We start from the raw sequence: 23,182 nt of genomic DNA, 5'->3' as shown, positions 1-23,182 counted from the left end.
ACAGGATAGTGGAAAGAAGGGTCTAGAAAGTTGATTGGACTCAAATAGCACCTGAATATAACATGAGAGAAAGTAGAAAGTTGATGCGTTTGTCCTTTTTTTCCCAGTAGTTCAACTTTGTCACCTCATTTTCAGAGTTCTTACTGAATTGAACGAATGCTTTTTAATGTTTATATATGGGTAGCAGTTGGTTTCGTGAGCAGCATTTCTGTGGTGTATAAAACTCTAATTCATAAACTAGGTTTTATGGCATGGCAGGAGGGTTGGCTGTGAAATAAATGAGAGAATGTAGTAACATGGTTTAATTCAACCATTTTTCTCAACCTGGAAAGTAATCCTTTGTAAGTGGCACATATCGAATGTGGAGTCTCAAAGTAAGCTCCCTTAAAATGTGTATGTTTCTTAAATGTTTTCTCTTGTGCATCCCATAGGTTGAACTTCAAGATGTCTTTTGGGAGAGATATGGAGCTAGAGCATTTTGATGAGCGTGATAAAGCACAGCGATATGGCAGAGGGTCCCGGGTGAACGGTTTGCCCAGCCCTACTCACAGTGCCCACTGCAGCTTTTACCGAACCCGTACTCTACAGACCCTGAGTTCTGAGAAAAAAGCCAAGAAAGTTCGTTTTTATCGTAATGGAGACCGGTATTTCAAAGGGATTGTATATGCCATCTCTCCTGACCGGTTTAGATCCTTTGAAGCTCTCCTGGCTGATCTGACCCGAACTCTGTCCGACAATGTGAATCTGCCCCAGGGAGTGCGAACAATCTACACGATTGATGGCTCCAAGAAGATTTCCTCCTTGGACCAGCTAGTAGAAGGTAAGCAGTATGATTTGAAGGTGTAAAGTTATGTCTGAGTCATTGTTTGTCTAATCTGTTGTCTTCTGCAAATTTGCAGTGGTGGTGTTTTTCTTCTTGATAAAGAAAGGATCTTCAGTGGTATAGCTAGAATTGTGAACATCTTAAACTGTGTCATGAAATACTTGTACTTTGCTACTTATATCTCTCTTGTCAAAAGTGTCTGACCTTGCCCTTTCTGTTCACCTAGTGTTGATAGTCCTCGATCTTGAAGATCACATCTGCTGCTTCTTTTGGACTTGCATATTTAAAGTGCCAATGAGAATTTAGTCATTTAAACTTGACAAGGTCCATGGTGCTGATGAAACCTACATGAAATTCAGTTTTTCATGGAATTTTTTTTTTGTTTGTTTTTGAAGTCTGTCTATACTTAGTGAGGAGCTCTAATTCTTCTCTGCAAGTAAATGTCTTCAGTAAATACTCACCTCTCATGGACTTGTGTAAATGTAGGCAACCTGTTAAAAGTGCAGTGCTATAGCTATGGTTCAGCTAGGGCATATTGTAGAATCCTTTTCCTTTTCCCCAGTGCATTGGCTTGTACCTGCAGTGTAAAGCGTTACTTCTGATTTTGTCAGAATTGATGCGTCTTGGTCCCTATCAGACATCAGAGATGCCATTTACTAATTTGCCCATTGGTACTGAATTTATCACTCCTTCAGTGACCGTTTTGTTGGCAAAGAAACTGACAGCCTTGATCAGTTTGAATATTTGTCTAGGGTATTAATAATACCGTTAACAGGTTTTACAAATTGCTAAAGTAGCTTTTCCAGCATAGAGTGCTTCTGGCTTGCAGTGGATTTCTTTTTATGTGTAAAAAATTGCTCCTAGTATAAATCATCACAGTGCATAGGATATGAAAGCATTAACTAGCACATGGCCATAAATGAGGGTTTTTTTTCATCTCTAAAATCTAAAAGCAGGTTCTTGACTATGTTCACAGAAAATAAAGGTGGAATAACATCTTTTCATCATTGCTTCTGTCATGCCTCTGGCCACAATGTGCCATGGGAAACCTGTAAAGCTTGGATCTATAATCACTGGACAGTCAATTTAGAGTTCTAACAGAGACTGCCATTTTTTTATGATTTTCATTTTGAGCATTGCAGTATCAGGATGTTATAGAAGGATCAGAAAGTGGCTAATGTGGGGAGAGACGAAGTAAAGGGTTATGGCAAATAAGGTTCCTGAAAGAGAAGCACATATTCGCATTGCATGTGTTCAGCCACCATCAAGTTGGCTACTTTAGGTATCATAGTAGAGGAAGCTTTTCAAGCAGATGTTTTGAGGATATGATATTCTTGATAATCATCCTTGCATGAAAAGAGATTAGGAGATAACATGAAGATGCTCAAGGAAGAAAACTGAAGTGATGGGATTGTCTAAGTAAGGAGTTTGAGGGTTGCTACCATAGGTTTCATGAAATAGAAAGGAAACTGATCTTAAGATCAATGTAATGAATTCCAGGACAGACACAGAACTATATTTGTCAGGACAGTATTTAATTGGTGGAGAAAATCAATTTCTGGGAGGAAATACCAATATTAATCAACATCTGTTTAACAAAGTGTTTGTGCATTTTGTTCTCATTAGTGGTATAAATAGTTGTGCTTATTTGATTGGTATGCTCATCATGGACACGACTGATGTTAATGTTGATTTTCACAGTTTTTGCTGCCAGTCAGAATCTGCTTTTGAAAAGAAAGAAAGAAATTCAGCCACCTATATGATTTGTTTATTTTGGCATCCCAGAGAAGAATAATATCAGTTATAAATCAGTCAAAATAAATGACAGTACAAGAGCATAAGTTTATTTTAAAGAAGGGCTTTGTGGTTTCTTTCAGTTCTGTGGGACTTTTTTTATTACCTTTTCAATGAACGGATCATCCCTTCCCATGTGTAGTTCAAGTTGGACGATGTATTTTCTTGTGCCCCTAATACTGTGGGATTTACAGAAGTCAGTCTTTGTGTGCAAGTAGAGAGCTACATCCTTGTTCTACCTGAAAAGGGGCTGCTGTCTATTTGCATAAAACTGCAAGGTGGTTAATTTTGTTCTGTTTCCCTTGTAGAGCTTCACTGTAGAGTACAGGTTCATATATTATTAGCTCAGTGGTGATTTTATGTAAGCTCCTTCCACTCTTTACTGGACAAATTTATTAGAGTTTGGCTAGTCTGGTACAACATTAATTAGCTTGGAGCTGTGCTTTGTGTTTAAATAGCTGGAAAATCACTTGATTTTTGCTTCTTGCCAAATGACATTTGTGCTCAAACCATTGAAATACGAAGCACTGCTTTCTTTGTAGTGAGGCTGTTCCCTTATTGTATGAATTTATTTAATTAGACTCTTATGCATTCAGATTTTTTTTTTTTTGGGTGGAGAAGGGAAGACATTGATCTTAGTGATTGTGTTGAAAGTAAATGAGTAAAGCCTTGATTTGGTGATGGGTTTTTTGCTTGTCTTTATGAGGGAGTTACTGTAGTCTTAGTTTCCTATATGGTAGGATGGAGAAGCAACTAGCTTCTGCAGGATGCAAGACAGAAGCCACTGTCTTTCATCCCAGAGCTAAATGCATAGAACTGCATGAAAGATAGTTCCAAAAGAAAGGGATTTAGTTCTGTGCTGCATATAATTCATATCTGGTGTGGCTGTATGCTGGTGCTGTAGGTTATTTTGAGGTGCATGAACACATCTTCCATTCATTTGAAACTAATGCCATCCCTAGTTTGGTGTTTGGGTTTTTTTGTTTGTTTGGGGGTTTTTTGTTTGTTTGGGGTTTTTTTGTTTGTTTGGGTTTTTTTGTTTGTTTGGGTTTTTTTGTTTGTTTGGGTTTTTTGTTTGTTTGGGGTTTTTTTTTGTTTGTTTGGGGTTTTTTTGTTTGTTTGGGGTTTTTTTGTTTGTTTGGGGTTTTTTTGTTTGTTTGGGGTTTTTTTGTTTGGGGTTTTTTTGTTTGTTTGGGGTTTTTTGTTTGTTTGGGGTTTTTTGTTTTGTAAGACAGTATGTGAAATTTGTTGGAATTTGATAACAAGGGATATGTAATGTAAAAAATTTCACACACTCAACTTCTGTCACTTTAGATGAAGGAAATAATGCAATAGACTCTGGTTGCCATCTTTTTGTCAAGAACTTATATTCAAGACCTTCTTGCATTTAAAGAACAGTTTCTAAGTGGGACATTATTCCCTAGGTATTACATATAATCAAAACATGTATTAAAGATGAAGTTGCTGTTAAGGCTAAGCTATCTGTAAACAAGGTCTTGGGAAAATGCCTTTTGCTTTTCCAAAAATGTACCAACTTTAAAGCTGAAGACAGAGGTGAACTAATGATCCTTACCCCCAAAGTCACCATTGAACAGCATAACAAGAACAGTAATAGATTGGAAGAGCAGGGTAACACTGAAGCAAAGGCATCCTGGCCTGCATTAGAAATAGTGTGGCCAGCAGGACTAGGGAAGTCATTCTCCCCCTATACTCAGCACTGGTTAGGCCACATGTTGAGTACTGTGTCCAGTTCTGGGCTCCTAAATTTAAGAAGGACATTGAGATACTTGAATGTGTCCAGAGAAGGGCAATGAGGCTGGGGAGAGGTCTTGAGCACAAACCCTATGAGGAATGGTTGAGGGAGATGGGGTTGTTTAGACTGGAGAAGAGGAGGCTCAGGGGAGACCTTATTGCTCTCTACAACTACCTGAAAGGAGGTTGTAGCCAGGTAGGGATTGGTCTCTTCTTCCAGGCAACCAGTGACAGTCTCAGGCTGTGCCAGGGTAAGTTTAGGCTGGAGGTGAGGAGAAAGTTCTTCACAGAAAGCGTAATTGGCCAGTGGAATGTGCTGCCCAGGGACGTGGTGGAGTTACTTTCCCTGGAGTTTTCAAAATAGGAGCCATGGTTTAGTTTTCAGATGGTGTTGGGTGATAGGTCTTTTCCAACCTGGTTGATTCTGTGATTATTTACAGGTTTTACTCTTGGGGTCCTGTTATGTAGAACAAAGACCACAGAATCAATTCATAGCTAGTATTGCATCCCTTTCTCATTAATTTTTATTATAATATTACCTCAGAGTCTTGGGTATGAACCAGAATCAATCGTTTTGTGTTTCCACAATACCTACCACAAAAGATGAACCCTGCAGCAGAGAACCAGCAATGACAAACCCAAAATCCCAACGGCAAGGCTGAGAGACTACTGGGAAACAATATTGTCATGTTGTCAATATTGGGTGCACTACCAAACTATTGTAAAGACCTGTATGAGTGTGTGCACATTTTGTGTAGGCAGGATGGTAAGACCAGTTTCAAGGAATAATCTGAAATTAAAAGAAAAATTAATGCCTGTCAGGTATTATCTTGAGGAAGTGCAATCCTCATTGAAGGAGCAGTTGGAAAGAACACAGATAAACTATCTGTTTAAAAATCTGGTGATGGCTGTAACCAGCTACTAACTCTTGCGAGCTGTGAACCTCATTGCAGTGGCAGAGGAGATGGTGAATCACACGAGGACTGAGGGTTTATGCGAGTGGAGGCCCTCGGCTTGAGTTTGTTACAGCAGAGAAGCTGCCTGTCAGTGGAGGGTTGGAAAGGCAGTGCCTCCTTTGTTAGAGTGGTGGGGCATGACAGAGTTCCTGACTTTTTTTTGTATGTAGGTCTTGCAACTTCCACTGTCACCTCATTCCTTAGCTTTTTCTTCTCCTGCTGGCTGCTACTGCTGTCTTCTGATCTCAGCCACCTGCTCCTGTGATGCTGGTGGGAAGTTCATCCAGACCAGACTGCAGGAACTGATTGATGTGGTCTTTGAAACACTCTGGAGCCAATGCTCTTCTTTCTAAGTTATGCCTACTACAGCAGCTGGGAACTGATAAGCTAGAAAGGTTCATATGCAGATGTAATATGCTATCAAAACAATAATAGCAAAGTATCAGTTTAAATGTTTGTAGACCTGAATTTATGTGGACATTTGTTTATGGGATTGAATTTACACTGGATATTTACCATGGACTTGATCCAGGGCTATCAGTTAGTGAAACTTGGACTGGATCCTGTGGCAGAAATGCCTGCAATCCTTAGATTGTTTAGTAAACAAGCAGCTGAATAATCATGTTGCATAAAATGGTAGAGGGTTGATCTGGCACTGTTTGGTTATTTAATTTCATGAATTTGAGAAGGTTTTATCCGTTAGCCAGTTGATTCACATTGTGTCTTCCCTAACAACTTCTCAGAAGGTCCAATAGTTTCTTATTTTAGGTGCTTTCCAGTGCTTGGTAGTTTTTTTGTTTTGTTTGTTTTTTTAAGTATGTACAATTACTATCTTGCTTGTGGCAAGACTGGAAATTTGGGGGGAGCAAGAAGGGGAAGAGGTATGTCTTTATTCTTTCACTTGTGTATTGATGAGGAAAAAAATATTTTTTTTTGTCTGAGCTGAGAAATAATGGTATGTGAAAGAAGTCCTTTAAAAGGTCTGAGAAGATCTGATCTGAAGTTTCTGAAGCATCTGATTCCTAGATGAACCTGGGTGGGTCAGGTTATTTCCTATAGATGCTCCATCTCTTTTGCATTGTTGCATTGTTTCACACGCTGCAGAAAGTCAAGGCAGCATAATGTATTTTAAGTAGGTTATTGCTCTATTAAAGAACACATTTGGGAACTATCAGGTAGTAACTTATCTGGTTCAGGTCATCTGCCTTTTGCAGTCTGCTCTGTTTGAGGGAGTGTTAGAATTCCTTGTCCTTTGCCCTGAGAGACTGCTCTTCTGCCTTTTAATGTACAAAATGAAAGGATGGAAGTGAAGAAGGGCAGGTATGCCTACTGCCAGAGTGCTGGGGGTGCCAGTCCCTTCCCTATTTTCCTAATGTGTTTCTTGTCCTATCTGTTGAGGAAATGAACTGCAGTGGCTAACTGCTACACTGAACATCCACACCACCAACGTGTGCAAGTACTGTGGTTCTTTCACCTCTGTTGGTCTTGTATATCCTCTGCTACAAGGAATCAACACTATTTTTAATACATTTGCAGTCATGCTGCCCCACAAAGAGAGGTTGGTTGTTCCCTCCCTGCTTGCAGAAGTCAGATTCTATGTTCTCAAACATTCTCTATTCCTTCTCCAGGGTTTTCACCTAAGACCAGCTGGCTTCCTTATGAAGTCATTTTAGGCCAAGTCAAGGAAAAGCAATGCAAATAATCCTTTGTAAGAGATAATGCCTTGACTTGTAGTGAGAACATCAGCAAGCTGAAGGAAATAAACTAACTGCTAATACCAGTATGCCAAAGAGGGAATCAACACTTGCATCAGGAAAGTGCCAGTACTTACAGGCAGTGATTGAGTATTTCCTTGGCAGGCAATTTGTACACAGATGTTTCTTAAATTGTATTTTTAATACATAAAGCATGTAATGAAACTTTGTCATGATCATTTGGTGTTACATGGCTCTAGTAGTTCAACTGCAATGGATTTGAACAGGTGTGTAACTGCAGGTAGTAAGGTTTTGTTTGTTTGTTTGTTTTTTCCCTAAAGCATAAACCATGTTTTGGGATCTGTCCTACACGATTAGCTTCTCAAAGCTAAGATTTGTTTTAATTGTTCCACATGGAATTTCCTGAAGTGTTGAGCACTTGCACAATCTAAATTGTAGGAGTACTGTTTCAAAACTGTCAAACAAGAATTGTATCTCTTAATCTTTTTTTTTTTTTTCTTTAAGGATTAAAGTGGTCTGTGGTTTATTTGCACTGTTGCTGTGATAGATAGCAGGGCTGCTAGGAAAGGGATATTTTCTACATTCAGGAAGGACTTTTGTCTTAGATGTCAGATGTTATCAAACAGCTGAGTGTCTCCCTTTTCTTTTTCTACTGGCTATTGATACTGTAATCAAGACTCAAGGTTTCATTGTAATCAGGAGCCAAAATTTCATTCGTGACAGCTGTCTGTGCTGTGAAATGCTACCTCCTCTCTCCTGGGGAGCTGCAGTCAAATAAACCTTTTAAATGGGCTATCTTTTCCATGCTTTTGTTTAATCCAATCTCTCCAAAGCTTCCTTCAACATGCATTCTATTACAAATCTAGTGTATGGATTATGTTACCTTCTTTCTCCAGCTGCCATTTAGTCACAGGTGATGTTTGTGGGCTGTGTTTGTGTTTAGGCGTGACTCTCGATAAGTGATGATGGTGCTTAGTGGTTTTACCCTGTGGAGGTGTATTTTCCTGGTGCTTTGGAGCTGGGAGAACAGACTTGCTGCTGTCTGCAGATTACAGCTTCTGTGTCCCTTCAGGTGCAAGTTATGGATGTTAGGCTGTTGTCTGCAAGGCAGCTGTAACCAGAGGTTACCAAAAACAAAAGAAAACGGTGTCATTACCTAAGTGTTTTGGTGAGGAAGCAATAGTTAAAGCAGAAGGTGAGTCATGCCCCTTGTAAAACTTCTTTGAAGTCTTCTCAACATAACCGTGAAAAAGAAGAGTATGAAAATCTAAGTGAAGGCTTTTTGTCCTTTTCTTTGACATTTTCTCTGCGTACAAACATTGTGCATACTAAAAAGGATTAGGCTAGACATTGACATTTGTGGCTGCTGTCAGGGAATCTTAAGCTTCTATTTGAGTGCTTCTAGTGGTTTGAGTACTTAAAATTATCTGATCTTAAGATCGGTAAATCCTGTTTTACGTTGTAAGGTACTTTTAGGACGTAGGATTTTTGTCTATTTATTTTTTTTCTTACAGATCTGCTGTTGTGAATAAGAATTGCAGTTCATGGCTAATATCCCTGAAGGTTTATAAACCCCAGCACTTTGCTTAAAGTATGAGCAACCTTAAATAACAGTGTTATGGGAGAAGTATCTGTTTTCCTAAACAAAATAGCTCTTACAAAAGACATTTAATCTTAGAAGGCCTTCAATGCTTTACCTCCAAGATATTCTGCAGTTAAATATGAGTCTCTTTAAAGGAAAAAAAATCTTGGTGCAAATATTTAATTGATGTAATATAGTACTGTTGGAAATGAAGAAAGGGAAAAAAGTCTGATGTTAAAACAATCATATAACCTCAGTGTGTTGGTATTTTTTTTTATGGTCATTTACACAAAATTAATTTCATAGTGAAGAATTGATGTGCTGTTAAAAGATACAAGGGACTCAGCTGACCTATCTGATAGTGGAATGCTGTCATTCCAAGAAGGGGAACCAGAAGAGTTCTTAATAAATTGTAAATCTTCTGGATACAATGTGTGTGGCCATTTGTTTCTACACCTACATTTTGAGAAGTGAGTTTTAATATGGAGACTTTTAGAATAAATAATTATTTCCTGCAATTAAATGGAACAATTTCTCTGATAGCACTGAACATGAAAAAATGATTTTTATTCTCTCTCTTTCCCTACCCATTCCCCTCCCCCATTCAAAAAAAAGAAAGAAAAAAGAGGCTGCTGGTGGGTTTTAAGTCTTACAGCAAACACAAGTGGAGAAAAGAATTAATTAAAAAATGTAGAAGAGACTTTTGTTAAATATTTTACAGGAAATATATTTATCGGATTGAGAAAAGTCCTGTTCACAACAGGATCTGTTTATTTTTTTCCCCTATAAAATGCTATAAATGTTTTTTTTAAATGCATTAATTTTATGGATGTGATGTTGAGGGTGCCTTCTGACCTTGCAGTAATTGAGTAGCTAGTGCTAAATGTATTGGAAAGGGACATGGATAGAAGAGAACATGTACTTTTTGATCACTCTTGGGTCATTACTGTGGCTAAGCTTTTCTGTTCTTATGTTACCATATGTATATATATTTCTCATATATTTACAATGGATAAAAGGAAGAGCTTACTTTTGTCACTTGTAAGGTTGTGCAAGCATTCCATCTTAGTCTTTTCTTAATACTTAATTTGCACTTTATAGTAACATCTTAACTTGAATTTGGATGATGACTAGTAAGCATTGGAATGCCTTAGTTAATTTCCCAGTGTATTTTGTTCTGCTTTAAAAGAATTCTGCTTTTTTTTTTTTTTAATGGTTTTACAGCATAATATTATGCTGTCATTGCATTTATCTTTTCTGCTCACTAGTCTCTCTTTACATGTTGCTCTGACTTCATTGTCGTCTTTTGGAGTCTTTCCATTGCCTTTCTGATAATCACTGTACAGAGTGTTACTGTCTCATCTTTGGAGCATCATGCCAATGGATTTGAACCCCTGCCTCATGTCCTAACCGCCCTCACTTCTAAATGTGATAACTCTGTGTATCTGCTAGCATCCCTTCTGTGCTGGGATTGGGTTGGGTGCCCTGAATCCCTAACATTTGTGTCTAGAAATAAAATTTAAATACTTCTTTTTATTTTAATAATTGAACTGTGAGTCCCATTTCCTTAGGGTAGGGATCACTAGGAAAATCTGATTATGCTTTTTGGCATAGGAGGTACATCATTGAATTTTGTTCTTTTATTTTAATAACTTGGGCTAGGCTGCTAATGTGAAGCCTTCTGTGCTATTAGCATGCATTGAACTACTGAACCCAGAATTAAAACATTGCAGATGTTTTGGTAGCATTGTTCAGGATAGGATTTTGCATTATTTCTAATGGAGTTTTACTGCAGTTGCCAGAAGGTGTAGTCTTACCGGATCTAGTATTGCTTTGTTGTTTTGTTTTTGTTGGTTTTTTTTTTTTTGTTTGTTTGTTTTTATCCAGAGAATGAACTGGATCAGGCTGTTGCTGCAAAAATTAGTATTGTCCTTGTTGTGTCCAGTCAGATCACTGAGCTGATCAAACTCACCCAGTCACTCAGTAAGTCTCAGGGGAGTGATTTGGAGCACCCAAGCACTTGCCCCTGTCACAGCAGCCTGTAGCCAGACTGGGTTAGGATGTTTTCTGGCTATCTTCTAGTTCCCCAGAAATTGTGTGGTTGTGGTATTTGTAAGAAATATTTTATTGTAGATAGTGTTCTAATAGAAATATAAGCTACAATCCTTTTTTTTTTTTTTTTTTTTCTTTAAAGTATGGTAAACTTTGTTGTGAGAAATTTAATTGCAACTAGTTTCCTTCCTTTCCTCCCGTACTATATATTGCTTCTGTAGAACAATATAGTAAGATTTCTTGCCTGTATTTATCCTGGGTTTACGCTGCTTAAAGCTTTAAGTAATAAAATGTTAACAAATCTCATATGACACTTTTATCCACTTTTAATAGAAAGTTATTTGTAACCTATGCTTTTTGATAATGCTTTATATTATTTCATTTGAAGTGTTGGGGGCCTGCTGTTTTGTTAGGAGCAGGCTATGTAAGCATGAAGCCTGGGGGACTACTGTGATAATTTGCTGGGTCCAGGCAGCTGATGAGATCTGAATACTACTTACTGACAGCAGTCCTGAATACTACTTACTGACAGCAGTCGTCCCCATGCAGATGACGTTTTCTGAAAAGAAAACAGTTGCTTTCAAGGATTTTTCTAACAATATTTTCTGAATGGTTATATGATGAGTGACCTATAACAGGCATTTCACATTCTGTAGCATTCTGGGAAGGAACAGATGAGTGCTTTAAGAATTGTAGATCAAGAATGATAAGAATAATGTTTAATAATTAGAGAAGGATTCAATTTGGTGTGTTTCTGGGATTTTACTTTTGTGTGTGTGGTTTTTTTTGTTTTTGTTTTTTTCCCCCTCCTCCTTCAATCTGACATGCAGGTCTGGTGCTTTTGTTTCTGCAGGGGAAAGTTATGTATGTGGTTCCATAGAACCCTTCAAGAAGCTGGAGTACACTAAGAATGTAAACCCAAACTGGTCAGTGAATGTCAAGACAACTTCTGCTTCTCGTTCGGTACCGTCTCTTGCCACTGCTAAAGGAGGTACTCCAGATGCAAAAGAGAACAAGGATTTCATTAGGCCTAAACTAGTCACTATCATCAGGAGTGGAGTGAAACCACGGAAAGCAGTCCGGATTCTGCTCAACAAGAAGACAGCACATTCATTTGAACAAGTCCTTACTGATATAACTGATGCCATCAAGCTGGATTCAGGAGTGGTTAAACGATTATACACATTAGACGGAAAACAGGTAAGAGTTTTCATGATGATTATTCTCAGCAGGAAGAAAATATAATTGGCCAAAAGGAAAACAGTAGTATGTTAATTAAAAAATTACTTTTTCTTTAGAACAGAGAACTAGACCTTCCACTGTTCATAGTGTATCTAATATCTGTGAGCAGTTCAGGAACACATCATGAAGCATTACTTGGCTTCAGTGATGGGCTTGCCATTTAAGATAAATAATAGCTCTAAATCTGTCACTTGAAAGTGTGATGTGGTTTTGGCATTGCATGCCGGAAATGTAGGATGAAGGTTGTAATTTTAAAGCAGCTCATTCTATTAACTTGTTTCAGCTTTTTCTTGCAGCAGTTCTATGAGTCATTGTCCTTGCCTTTCCATAAACTGTAAGAACAGCAGTGAGGACACATTCCACCATGATAAGCGCAGGCCTACTGCTGTCCAGAGTGACCAAATGATGAATCTTACTGCAGGTAGAATGGACTATGAAGAAGGTACAAGCTTAGAAAACGAGTGAGCTTTTCTCCTTTTGCAGGAAAACAGGTAGGGTTGTGTGATGACCACATTTGTTGAGGAAAATCTTGTAGGTTACATATTCTCCTATTAAATACTTTCATGCAGTGTCTTTTTTTTTTTTTTTTTTCTCTGACTTACTAAATTGCAGTAGAGTGGGTTGTTTAAGAGACTTCATACTGAACTTGGGGATGGAGAGACAAAAAAATATTACAGAGTAACCCTACTTTTTTTTTTTTTGTCTTTCATGTATTTGTAATTTATCTACGGACATGTATTAATTATAGCAAAACTGGAGAAGCTGTTAATCTGGTGAAGGACAAGACTAATTTCAGCTTGACCTGAATTGATTTAGAGCAATGGTGACTCTAGAGAAATAAAGCAGATACTTGCATTTACAGATGTAACTTATTAAACTGAAGAAATCATAGAAGTGTAACATGCAGGTAGAAGGATGATTGAGCAGTCTCCCTGAGCAGCTAGAAGCTGACCAAGGTACTTCTGCTATAACATGGCTGTTTTACAGATTCTATGCTTGGTGATTCACAGATATACAGCTAACAGTGTAGCTACCAGGAGAGGCTGCAAAATCTGTTTGATATAGGGAAATCTACTCAGCTAGATTGAGTGGTGGTCCTAATATACCTGCAGTTATTTGGGTTAATATGCAGGCATAGCTCTGGAAACATCTTCAGCAGTACCTTCTGATCTCAGAGAGGGCTGTTTAATGGACAAGCTGCTTATTGGGAGCTCTGGTTCAAATCAAGGCCATTCTGTCTTGACCAGAAGTTGCTTCCATCTGCTACTTTGTATCAGCAACCTCTGACACCAGTTACAGGCAATACTTCAGTTCTTAATGACTGCATACATGCCTGTAATGATTCCATTACTGTGAATTTGTTGGAAACTTTGACCTGGAGCAAAAATGTGGATGTGAAGTTCTTTTTGCCTGCAGCAAAGGTAAAATTTGTGTCTGGGGAAGCTCTCCACTCCTGTCCTTCTTACCTTGCCTCATGCTCCAGGGAGCACTAAGGTTAATAAATCTGAAGAACAAGTTGGGATTTTAAAGCTGAAGAGATCAGCGGTGGTCTCTGTTGTGACCTTGACAAAAGATGTTGACTATTCCAGTTCCTGCATCCCCTCTCAATCCCTCTCAATAAAAAGGGATGCATGTCTGGTTTGTATTGTATATGTAAATAAACTTGTGGTTTGCCTATGAAGAAGTGCAACCTGGAAGGATGCCAGTGTGGCTGGTTGTCTCCTGGATAATGTGCTCAGTTCTTTTTTTTGTGGTTGGTTTTTTTTTTATTGTTTTTTTAATATTCCAAACTTCTCTTTAATAGTTTGCTTAAAATGAAAATTAGACCATTGCACCTGTTTTAAAGCTCTAATTGCTGGAAGGAAATAGTACTACTGGGGGTGGGGGAGTGGAGGGGAAAGAGAAGACCAGGTTTTCTTGGATCTGATATTGTCAAAGTTGTCAAGTCCTGGGATTTGAGATGAGCTGAGATCACTATTGTACTGAGATAGTTGTTGCCTACCTTGTAGCCTGAAACCTAAAGGCTTTCCCACAAGGCTGGTATCTCCACAGTCCTTCCCTCTTTGATTATACAGTTGAAATTGTGTAGCTCACTGCCTAATCTTACTGGTAAGGGCAGGATCTGGGGCGGGGAGAGTGTGCGTCCCATCAGTGTAATGGAGAGTTTGCTCACTGCATGTACAAAGCAGATTTGCTGTCAGGAAGGGAAATGAATGATCCTGCACTCAGCAGGAGCAGCCTGTTGCTCACCCGTGCTCGGGGAAGTCATTGATTTCCTGTGCTGCCAGGCAATTGCTGCTCCATTTTTCTCTGCCAAAAGCCTGATCGCCCAGATGGCGTTGGGGGCACGATGATGGATTTCTTTATTGCTAATTCAAGCTGTGAATGGTTACTGGGAGGAAATCCATGGTAAATCCAAAATTTTGCCAGTTGGGAACTTCTGCTGTGACTCCTGCTGGAACTTTGAGGGTTCTGGAGAAGCCTGTGTTCAGTGGCTAAATCTAACAAATCTGTGATTAAATCTTTCATCGCTAACTTAAAAAGCAATAAAATCTTAAAGCTCTGAGCCAAGAGAAGTAATTTACTGAGAATAAAGCTCTCCTAGGATTATTCTTTGTGAACATAACTTGGAGAAAAGCTGTTCTGTACAGTCGTCTCTTGGCTATTATTTTATGAGGCCAAGACTGGAATTGCCCATCCATAGCAAAAATTGACATGAGTCCCATATATGGTTGGTGCTTTTGGACAATGAGGTATGGATACTGTTTGTTGAGTGCTATCATTAGATGCCTCAGGCTAAAAAAAAGCATGTACTAGAATTCAAGAGTCCTAACTGGGCATCTGTGTTAGGTGGTTGTTCCCTGCTGACACTACACACTGAAGAATTGAGCTTCAATGTTCTCTCTCCAACAGCTTGGTTAGTTCTGCTGTCTTGATTTATATTTCTAAAATACATGATTACATATTGTGTTCTGTTAAAAGGAATTTAAATTATGGTCTACAGAATTTGGTGACAATGTAAAGAGTTTATTTTGATGGTAGAGGTAGTGCTTGGATTTAAGTACTTAAGGAAAGTTGAAGAAGCCAGTGGGACTCTCAGAAGTGTTAAACTGTTTTTATGAGCTCAGGCCAAAATTAAAACATTTCCAGAAGGAGGTCTTGAAGTGATTTCCTTGCCAACTTTGCTGTGTAAGGAAAATAAAAATAGGATGGGTAGGTTTAATGGCTACATGTAGGAATACAAATCATGAGGGCATGCTCTTACTGTGAGTATTAACATTTTTTTCCAGATTAAAATCTTAAGTGCATGAAAAGGTGTTGTTAGTGTGGACCCTTAGTATTGTCATGCATTTGTGCAGAGAAGGAACACTTTCTCATAGCTTGCTTTCTCATGTCTTGCTCTATTCTAGCTGCACCATTGCAGTTTGTCTTTTAAACGTCTCTCAACAAAAGGTGTAATTTTTAGTTTGTGTGCTGCAGTAGGGTTTTGTAAAGGCAGTGTATGGACACAATGCAAACATCAAGGATACCATCTGCTTGAGGAGATAAGGCCTGATTGTTGTGTTGCAAGCTCAGTTCTCTGGTTTCTGTTTAATTGGTGCACTTGTCTAAGACAGAAGAAACCTAACAAAAGTCCCACATAGCAGTGAAATTATGAAACAGTGCAGTTTTTAGAAGTGTTTTGATGTGTTCAGTATATTTACAGTTTGCATGCTTAGATAAAGACTAAATTTTGGACAGAAGTGCTTTATTACCCTGTATGTCATCCATTTGCTTTTTGTAGAGCAAATGTGATTTATAATGGGACCTACTTATTTGAACAGGTGGTTTGTTTAGTTTAACAAAATTCAATAATGCAAGTTATTTGTCAGTTTATGCATTATACTGTCAGTTTGGCTCCAGACAGATAAATTGTCAGTGACAGTGATACCAGAATAAAACTGACGGATTTTTTTTTTATTTTAATAAATAACTGTTGTTACAAATCAATTGACCTCCACAAATCTGAAATACAGGTACTCTTAAAACCATAGGTAGAGGATGTCCCTCAATGACCTTGCTTTAAGCCATTAAAATAGTTATTTAAAAATTGTGTCTTCAAGGAAAGGGAACATCATGGTGCTGGAAAGTTTCAAGCTTCTTCATTAAGTTCAATATTTTTGTTTTTTATTGGAATCTTACTCTTAAGGTGGTATTCTAGGATATAAAAAAAAATCCTGTGGACTTCTCTTTGTGAAGGCAGCTAATGTCTTAGTTTTTAATACGGAATTACTGCTACTGTTTTAAGCAAGTAGTCTTCAAGAAAAAGAAAGAAACCGAGCAAGTGTGGCTTTTTTTTTTGTGGTTTTTTTTTTTTTAACAAGTGGAAAACATTTCATAATACAGTAAATTCTTGGTGAAATCTACCCTTTTACAGGATGGATTAAAACTATCGAAGTGTCTTTTTTTTCTAAATCTGGGTTGTCCTTGGTACAGAAAGCCTACATAAAGCAAGGTAAGTATCATTCACAAAGAAAGGCATTCTCTACTTGGTATTTGTGTAGCATATGTTATACTATCACCTTGACAAAGTTAATGTTAAGCAAAGAAAATTGATGTGCAGCAAGTGACTTGTTTTGTGTATGCTCTGTAACTTCAATTCATGTCAGTGTTTGTAATTGGTTCCATTCTTAACACAGACAGCACATTTAATTTTAAGGGTTGGCTGTCTTCGTGTTCTTTTTATTTGTTCTTCAGTTGTAGTTAAAATTCACTTGAGATGCACACAACTTAAAATCATTACTAGTTTGAAAAATGTGGATAATAAAGTGCCATTTTATCTTCTGTAGGACCTCTCTTGAATGCAGTAACTTTAACTTCTGTCTCTTCTTGAAGACTTTGAAGCTCCCTGCCAGCCACAGGCACACAGGGTTGGTGTTAACTGAGCAGACAGCCATGGTTAATTCTCTGACATGTAGCCGGGCAGATACTGACCAACTGTGAGCAGGCATTAAGTAAAATGGCTTCTGCAGCTCACACAAGCATTTCAGCACAGAAGCAGCAACTAGAGAAACTTGTGCTAATGTTTTTGAGGTGGTACTTTAATATCTCACTACCATATGGGGACCTGAAACCCATTTTGCTTACACTGTACAAGCTGGTTCTTCCTAAAGGACTTCTAAAGGCAGCCATACCTCTCAGAAAACACCTGTGCTGCTCAGGTTTAAACATGAAGTTTAGGGCCATGAAGCAGACATTTAGACATGAAGTATCTGGGAAATGCTGACAGATTCCCATGTTATGTAACCGTGAGAGACACTCTCCAAGAACAAAGAGCATCTCTCCAGCATTCAATGTGCGTCACTTTCCCTCCTTCCTGCGTGCAGTATATTTTATCAAAAGCTCTCTTCTTTTTCTAGAAGATGTATAATTTGTGGCTAATTTTGCAGAATTTCAAAGATGAAGATTTTTTTTTTTTTTTTCTCAATACTGGAGAAAAGGCCCCTTCCTGAACACATGGTGGAATAAATAACAACAAAACCCAACCAAACAAAAAACCCCAAACAAACAAACAAACTAAAACCCAAAAAAAGTGACTCAACAGGTGGTGATGGACTCTGGGGATTTTGGAACATTCTTTTGATTCCTGTTGAGATAAGTGGACTTCTGTTATTAAATTCTGTACTGTCAGTAAAAAGAAGGTATAAAAACGTGATTCAATGGCATTCAAAGACATGCTAGAGTAGACAGTTTGCTGGCAGCTGGCATTATTCTGATGTTAGAGAAGAGCTGTGATAGATCCTTGAACTCTTGTGACTCCGAGTAGGCTGTTTTGATGTCATGTTATGACATTGACTAACAATTTTAATTGTTACTCAAATAAAGGCTTCTGTAAAGGAGGGAACAGAAGCCCATTCCTAATTGAAAGCTGTGTGTTCATTCATTTGTCTAGGGTCGGTTCCTATTAAGCTGAGACTGACAACTGTGTTGCTCTGTCTCCATAAGCTCTCACACAATAAGAGTTTCCAGGGTTGCCAAGTGGCATCCCTTAGGAACTGTAGGCTGACTTTGAAAATTAAAAAGAGAAGATGCCTTCTCTTGTGACCTTTAGATTGGCATTCGTGCTGTGCAAAAGAAAAGCTGTTATTAATTTAGTATGGCTGAAAACCTGCAGATCTGCTTCAGTATGCTTTAAATATAATAAGTTCATCTTACTGTCTTATAAGAATATTCAGCTACTCATTAAAGAGTTTATGTACAGTCAGAGGCTTTTTTTTTAATAGAAGAGTGATTTCCAGCTCCTCAAGGGTAGAGTATCATATTGTGTGCATCTGAGGAAAGATATCTTGGTGGAAAAGGAGATGGTGTGGTCATTCAGAACTATCAGTTACTAGAATAGGTGCCCTTTTCCTCTATATCTGAACCTTACTTCAGGAACAATGAGAAGCACTTCTCATCGTGTTAAGTTCTGATTTATGTATGGCTGGCTAGGGTGCAGAGGAAAAGAAAATGAAGCAACCTCAACTGTATGGTTATGTTGGGAGTGACTGTGTGTAGTTTTTTTGCTTATTTGGTTGAAAAGGACTTGGAAAAGTACTTGCAGATGCTGTGTGACTACTTGGTGGAGACAGGCCTAAGATCACTGGTAATCATTGGAAAGAGTTTCTACTGTGCAGTAGCACACAGTCCTCAGGTTCTCAGTCAAAAGACGAATGTTTTAGTGATTCTTTCAAGTAGTAGTCATCTTAAACTTTCTCTCTTCTTCTCTGTCCTGTTAAGATATTGTATTTCTTGAATTTCACTGAAGAAGATAAGATTTATAGTTTGAAGTCTTTACAGTGTATGTTGTCAAACTGTCATGCTCACGGGGATGATGTTTATTTTTGCTCTCTGAAGTTGTTACTGTTTGCAATATTTTTCCACTGGCATAAATAAGTGTGGTGTGTGTATTTCCTTTCTCTGAGGTGATGTGATGTAGTAAGACTGTAAAAAAGCATAATGAATCTTGGATTGCTGGATTGTTTCTGTTCCTTCTAGAACTAGTTGTTAAAACTTTTCAGCCATTTAGCAGAATTCTAAGCATCATCAGAAGAAAATACAAATATTTTCCTCTCATAGTTTGTTGTTTTGTTTGGTGTTTTTTTTTTTTTTTTTTTTTTTTTTTTTTTTTGTAGCACATGTTTCTTTCACAAGAAATGAAATCATACTGTTCATGGGAAAAGTTGTTAATACTGTGTGCAGCTTATTGGGATGTCAATATTTGCTTTTTAAAGAAACATTTTAGTCTAATTCTTCCCATGGATTGTTGGACCTTGAAATTTTGCACAAATGTTTAAAAAATCTTGGCAATCTCTCTTTTGAAAAAGTTGAGTTAATAAACTAAAGGGTGATAACTTTTAAATCAAACTCAAGTTTGAGCAGTTATCAAGGACATGTGCTGTCTCAGGTTACTTATTCCTTTATTCCTTTCAACTTACTTTTCCCTTCAACACTATTTTCTGAGCTGTTGTGTAGAAGAACATAATTCTGTGAATGATGAATATCAAGAAGGCAAACTACATAAATATTCTGTAACTAGCCATGGTTTTCCATGAAACCTCATCTTTTCTCTTTATCTTTTCTGTTTACAAGTACCAAGATCTTTAAAACATCACAAAATGTATTTGATATTGGCATAATAATACTAAAATTACTGATGGTTGAGGAAATCATAATGACAACCCAATTTTGGCCTTGTTTTTTCTGATTAAGCTTTTATGAACCCAGTTTCTTTTCTGAAATTGTGGTCAGCTGAGAAGCATCTTAATTTCAATACTTTTCAGTTTCTTAAGCCATGCACTTTGCTCTCTCTTATAGTGAGTAGCTAACCTCACAAACGTCTTTGGATATTCTACCTATTTGGTCTGGAATTGTCTCTTGTGATTCTTTTTCTGTAGAAAGTGAATCTAGAACAGTGATACACTTCTTGGGTGCTCTTCATGTTAGCCAAGATGAATCCAGATCTCTACCTCTAGAAGGCTTCCTTCTGAAATGAACCTTGCTGAGTGTAGTAGTTGTAGATGCAATTCTGTTACATCATCTGTGTGTGTGAGGATTTCAGCTGTGAATTCCAGTAGAAATAAAACTAAGATAGAGGTTTTTCAGGGACACCAATATTAAGAACTATTAAATCTGTGATGTACAGTGTATTCTTTTCCCTCTCCATTCCTCTTTAAGCTTGAAACTAATTTGTTCAATCCTGTAGGAAGTCTTGACTTAATCTTTTCTGAATCTATGTCCCCACTGCTGTGTGCCAGTTCATGGGGGCAGAATGCCCAGACTCAATCAGATTTAGGAAATAATACCCTTACCAGTAGGTTAAAATGTTTCCATTATACTGAATGAAGACAGCAGTGCTCTGAAAACAGCTTAGATTGTTATGAATAAAGTCTTTTGAGACTCTTTTCCTGATGTTACTGGTTAATGGTATGTGACAAGATGCGTATCACATATGGTTTATTTTTGAAATTTCATTAAGTACTTTATGTTTTTCCACCCAAAAAACTTTGGAAGTAGGTCAGACCACCTGCTACAAGGATATGCTTTTTCTTGTGATGATTCTGAGGAGAGAATCAAACTTCATCTATAAGACTGAATTCTTGAAGTCAAAGACAGAAGTGCAAAGAAGTCTTTGAGGACTTGAGGCATCCAGGATAGGGTATGGTATTTCACAAATAGATAAAAATGAACACAGATGGGTGTTAAATTACCAGAGATAACTGAATTTTGGTTCAGAAAGCAAGACAGAAGACTCTAGCATGCTCCCACTGGAACTGGCAAAACATTGTAGAGTTTTGAATTCAGAATTGGGTGTTACTGAAAATAAAACTCATTAAGTAGTTAAGGCTGATTGCCTCTCCCAAATCAGTTTGTTCTGGTGGATTTGGTTTTCCATTAAATGTTGGAGTTCAGAAACTTCTTTTAAATAAAACTTCTCTGAGCATTAATAGCTTAAACGGTAAGAGACATTTATTCATCAATTGAATAGAGAGTGAAATCTCAGTTTGAACTGCTTTTAATTATCTTTTTGGCTTGGTTTAAGCAATGATTTTTCTCAAAGCTGCCAGGCAGTAGGGGAAGATTTGGAGCATCTTGTGGAATAGCCAGGGTAGAATGCCTTTGATTAAAAATGAGGCAAGACAGATGTTGCCTGAAATGGTAACTGGCTTTTTAAGTAGAAGAATGTTTGCTATTTAAAATATCTTCACTTGCCTTCCCTTACAGCCAGGTTATGTGTCTATTTTGCATTCATTTGAATTGCAGACTGCAGCTGCTGCTATATAGCATGCATCCAAAAGCTAAACCTTTGACACTTTCTTTATTCTATCTGTCCCTGAAATATCCATCCTACTGTCTAGTGTTCCCTTCCTTGACATCTTATGTGTCTCTGAATCATTTGTATGTTTCTGAAGGTTTTATAGGAGATTCCTTCATCTTCTTGTAGTTTTTAACTACTCATTTCAGTATTGCCTCCTTTTATGATTTCTAGTCACAACTCCTGTTCATTTAAAATCTAGCAAATTCTGACAAATGGCACTTTCTGTGGAGTTTGTGCTGTGTGAAATGGTCACAGTATCACAGAGGCTGGAAGGGACCTCAAGAGATAATCAGGTCCAAGCGCCCTGCCAAAGCACGATGTCTAGATTCTATAGTCCACTCTTTTGTTCTGTCTGTAAATCTTGTATGCTTATAATCAAGATTTCTTTACCCTTCTGCTGTTTCTCCATGTATGAAATCTGTGTTTGCATCTTACACCCACACAAAATCTGAGTTAAAGCTAATGCAGTGTACAGAGTGTTTAAGTGACACACTTGCATGCTCCTTGGAGAGGAAATAACTTTGAGAAGGAGGTGAGTGTAACACGCATGTGTAGTGGGAAATGATCCTGGCTCAGTAGACACCGATAATGAGAAACCCTGTATTCACATGAGAGCAAATTAATGCATGCTGTAATTCTGTCTTGGTGCTTAAGATTAAAAAGGTTAAAGGTATAGAAGTTCATGATCATTAAAATGTCCATATATAATGGTGTTGTCAATGCTGATACAGAATAGCTTATTTTCTGCCCAATTCTTTATGCTAGCTGCATGAGCATGAACAGAGTCCATGTCACTGTGTGGATACAATGATGGTAGCAGAATTCACACCTAAGCAGTTGAGTTTAGGACGAGAGCACTAGGAATATAAAAAGCCACTCTTGTTTTCTATTGTCTGAGTAGTCCATATGGCTACCTGAAATGCCATTGTACTTCTGTTATGTTATCCTTTCTACTTAAAAATCCCTCCTGTGCTTCAGCAGTCAGTTTTCTAAGTGTTCATGAAAAAGAAAGCAGCTTCCAGGCCTTAAAGAAACAACTTTATACCCGGATGTTTCCGTTTCTAAACCAGATCACATCCCTTCTAGGGCAGATTGAAGAGCATTGCCAATACTCTAGAGGAATCTGTTTAAATAGAGTCTGATCTTGATGAATTGGGAACACGAACTGCAATCAGTGTAAAATTTAATAAGGCAAATATGAAGCAGTTAACATATGAAAGAATAATCAAATGGCCTTTCAAAATTAGAGGAAGAGAAACCAGATGAGAGTGCAGTAAGCATGACATGAAGGTTTTTAACACAAGAAGTGTTCAACATTTCATTACTGGTGTAAAAACAGGTATGTAGGAGAATGAGGTTATAGAAGTAAGAAGTGTTTATTGTTTGTGCAGTTGATTAGGATCTTTGTGAAAGCAGATGTGGACATCTTTTCCATCAAGGACACTAAAATTTCTTCACCTTACATAAACACAACTGGACTAATACTAGGATTGATCGCTCTTGGTGTGGTGAGCAAAAGTTGAGACAAACGTAGCATCTAAAGGGATGAAACAGGAATATCAGAGCTGTTCTAACTGGCTGAGAACCAGGAACATTGGTACTTGGAAATTTGGTTAAATGTAGCAACAAATAAACTTGAGAGAAATGTTTAGGGTTTATAGTATGGACATTCCAAGCAACTAGGTAAAGGCCCTCTTGGGCTCCATTTCTATCATATGGGATTGAAAGGAAATAAAACCTTTATATTGTCATGTAGAAGTATTCCAGTAGTTAATAAAATATCTGACATTTTCAGTTACAGTATTTGCCAAAACGAATATATTTACCCAGTGTAACAACCCAATGACAAAAAGCTATTCAGTTGAATGCCTTTTTTTTTTTTCTTGTTTTGTAACCCAGGTAATTTCATTAAGATATGAGAACAAATAA

General features: G+C 37.7%; 1 protein-coding gene across 5 annotated transcripts in view; it reads left to right on the top strand.

The window, feature by feature from the left end:
- Window positions 1-444: 444 nt before the first annotated feature.
- DCLK1 (doublecortin like kinase 1) overlaps window positions 445-23,182 on the top strand; it is a 247,403-nt gene continuing 224,665 nt past the window's right edge. For all 5 annotated transcript variants that reach the window (XM_054399446.1, XM_054399454.1, XM_054399480.1 and 2 more), the window contains exons 1-2: window positions 445-820; window positions 11,528-11,874. In XM_054399446.1, coding sequence (XP_054255421.1) covers window positions 445-820; window positions 11,528-11,874 — 723 coding nt within the window. The remainder of the gene's footprint in view (window positions 821-11,527; window positions 11,875-23,182) is intronic.

This window comes from Indicator indicator, chromosome 1 (genome assembly GCF_027791375.1).
Source record: "Indicator indicator isolate 239-I01 chromosome 1, UM_Iind_1.1, whole genome shotgun sequence".
NCBI classification, from domain to species: domain Eukaryota; kingdom Metazoa; phylum Chordata; class Aves; order Piciformes; family Indicatoridae; genus Indicator; species Indicator indicator.
This window is presented reverse-complemented; position numbering and strand designations above follow the sequence as displayed.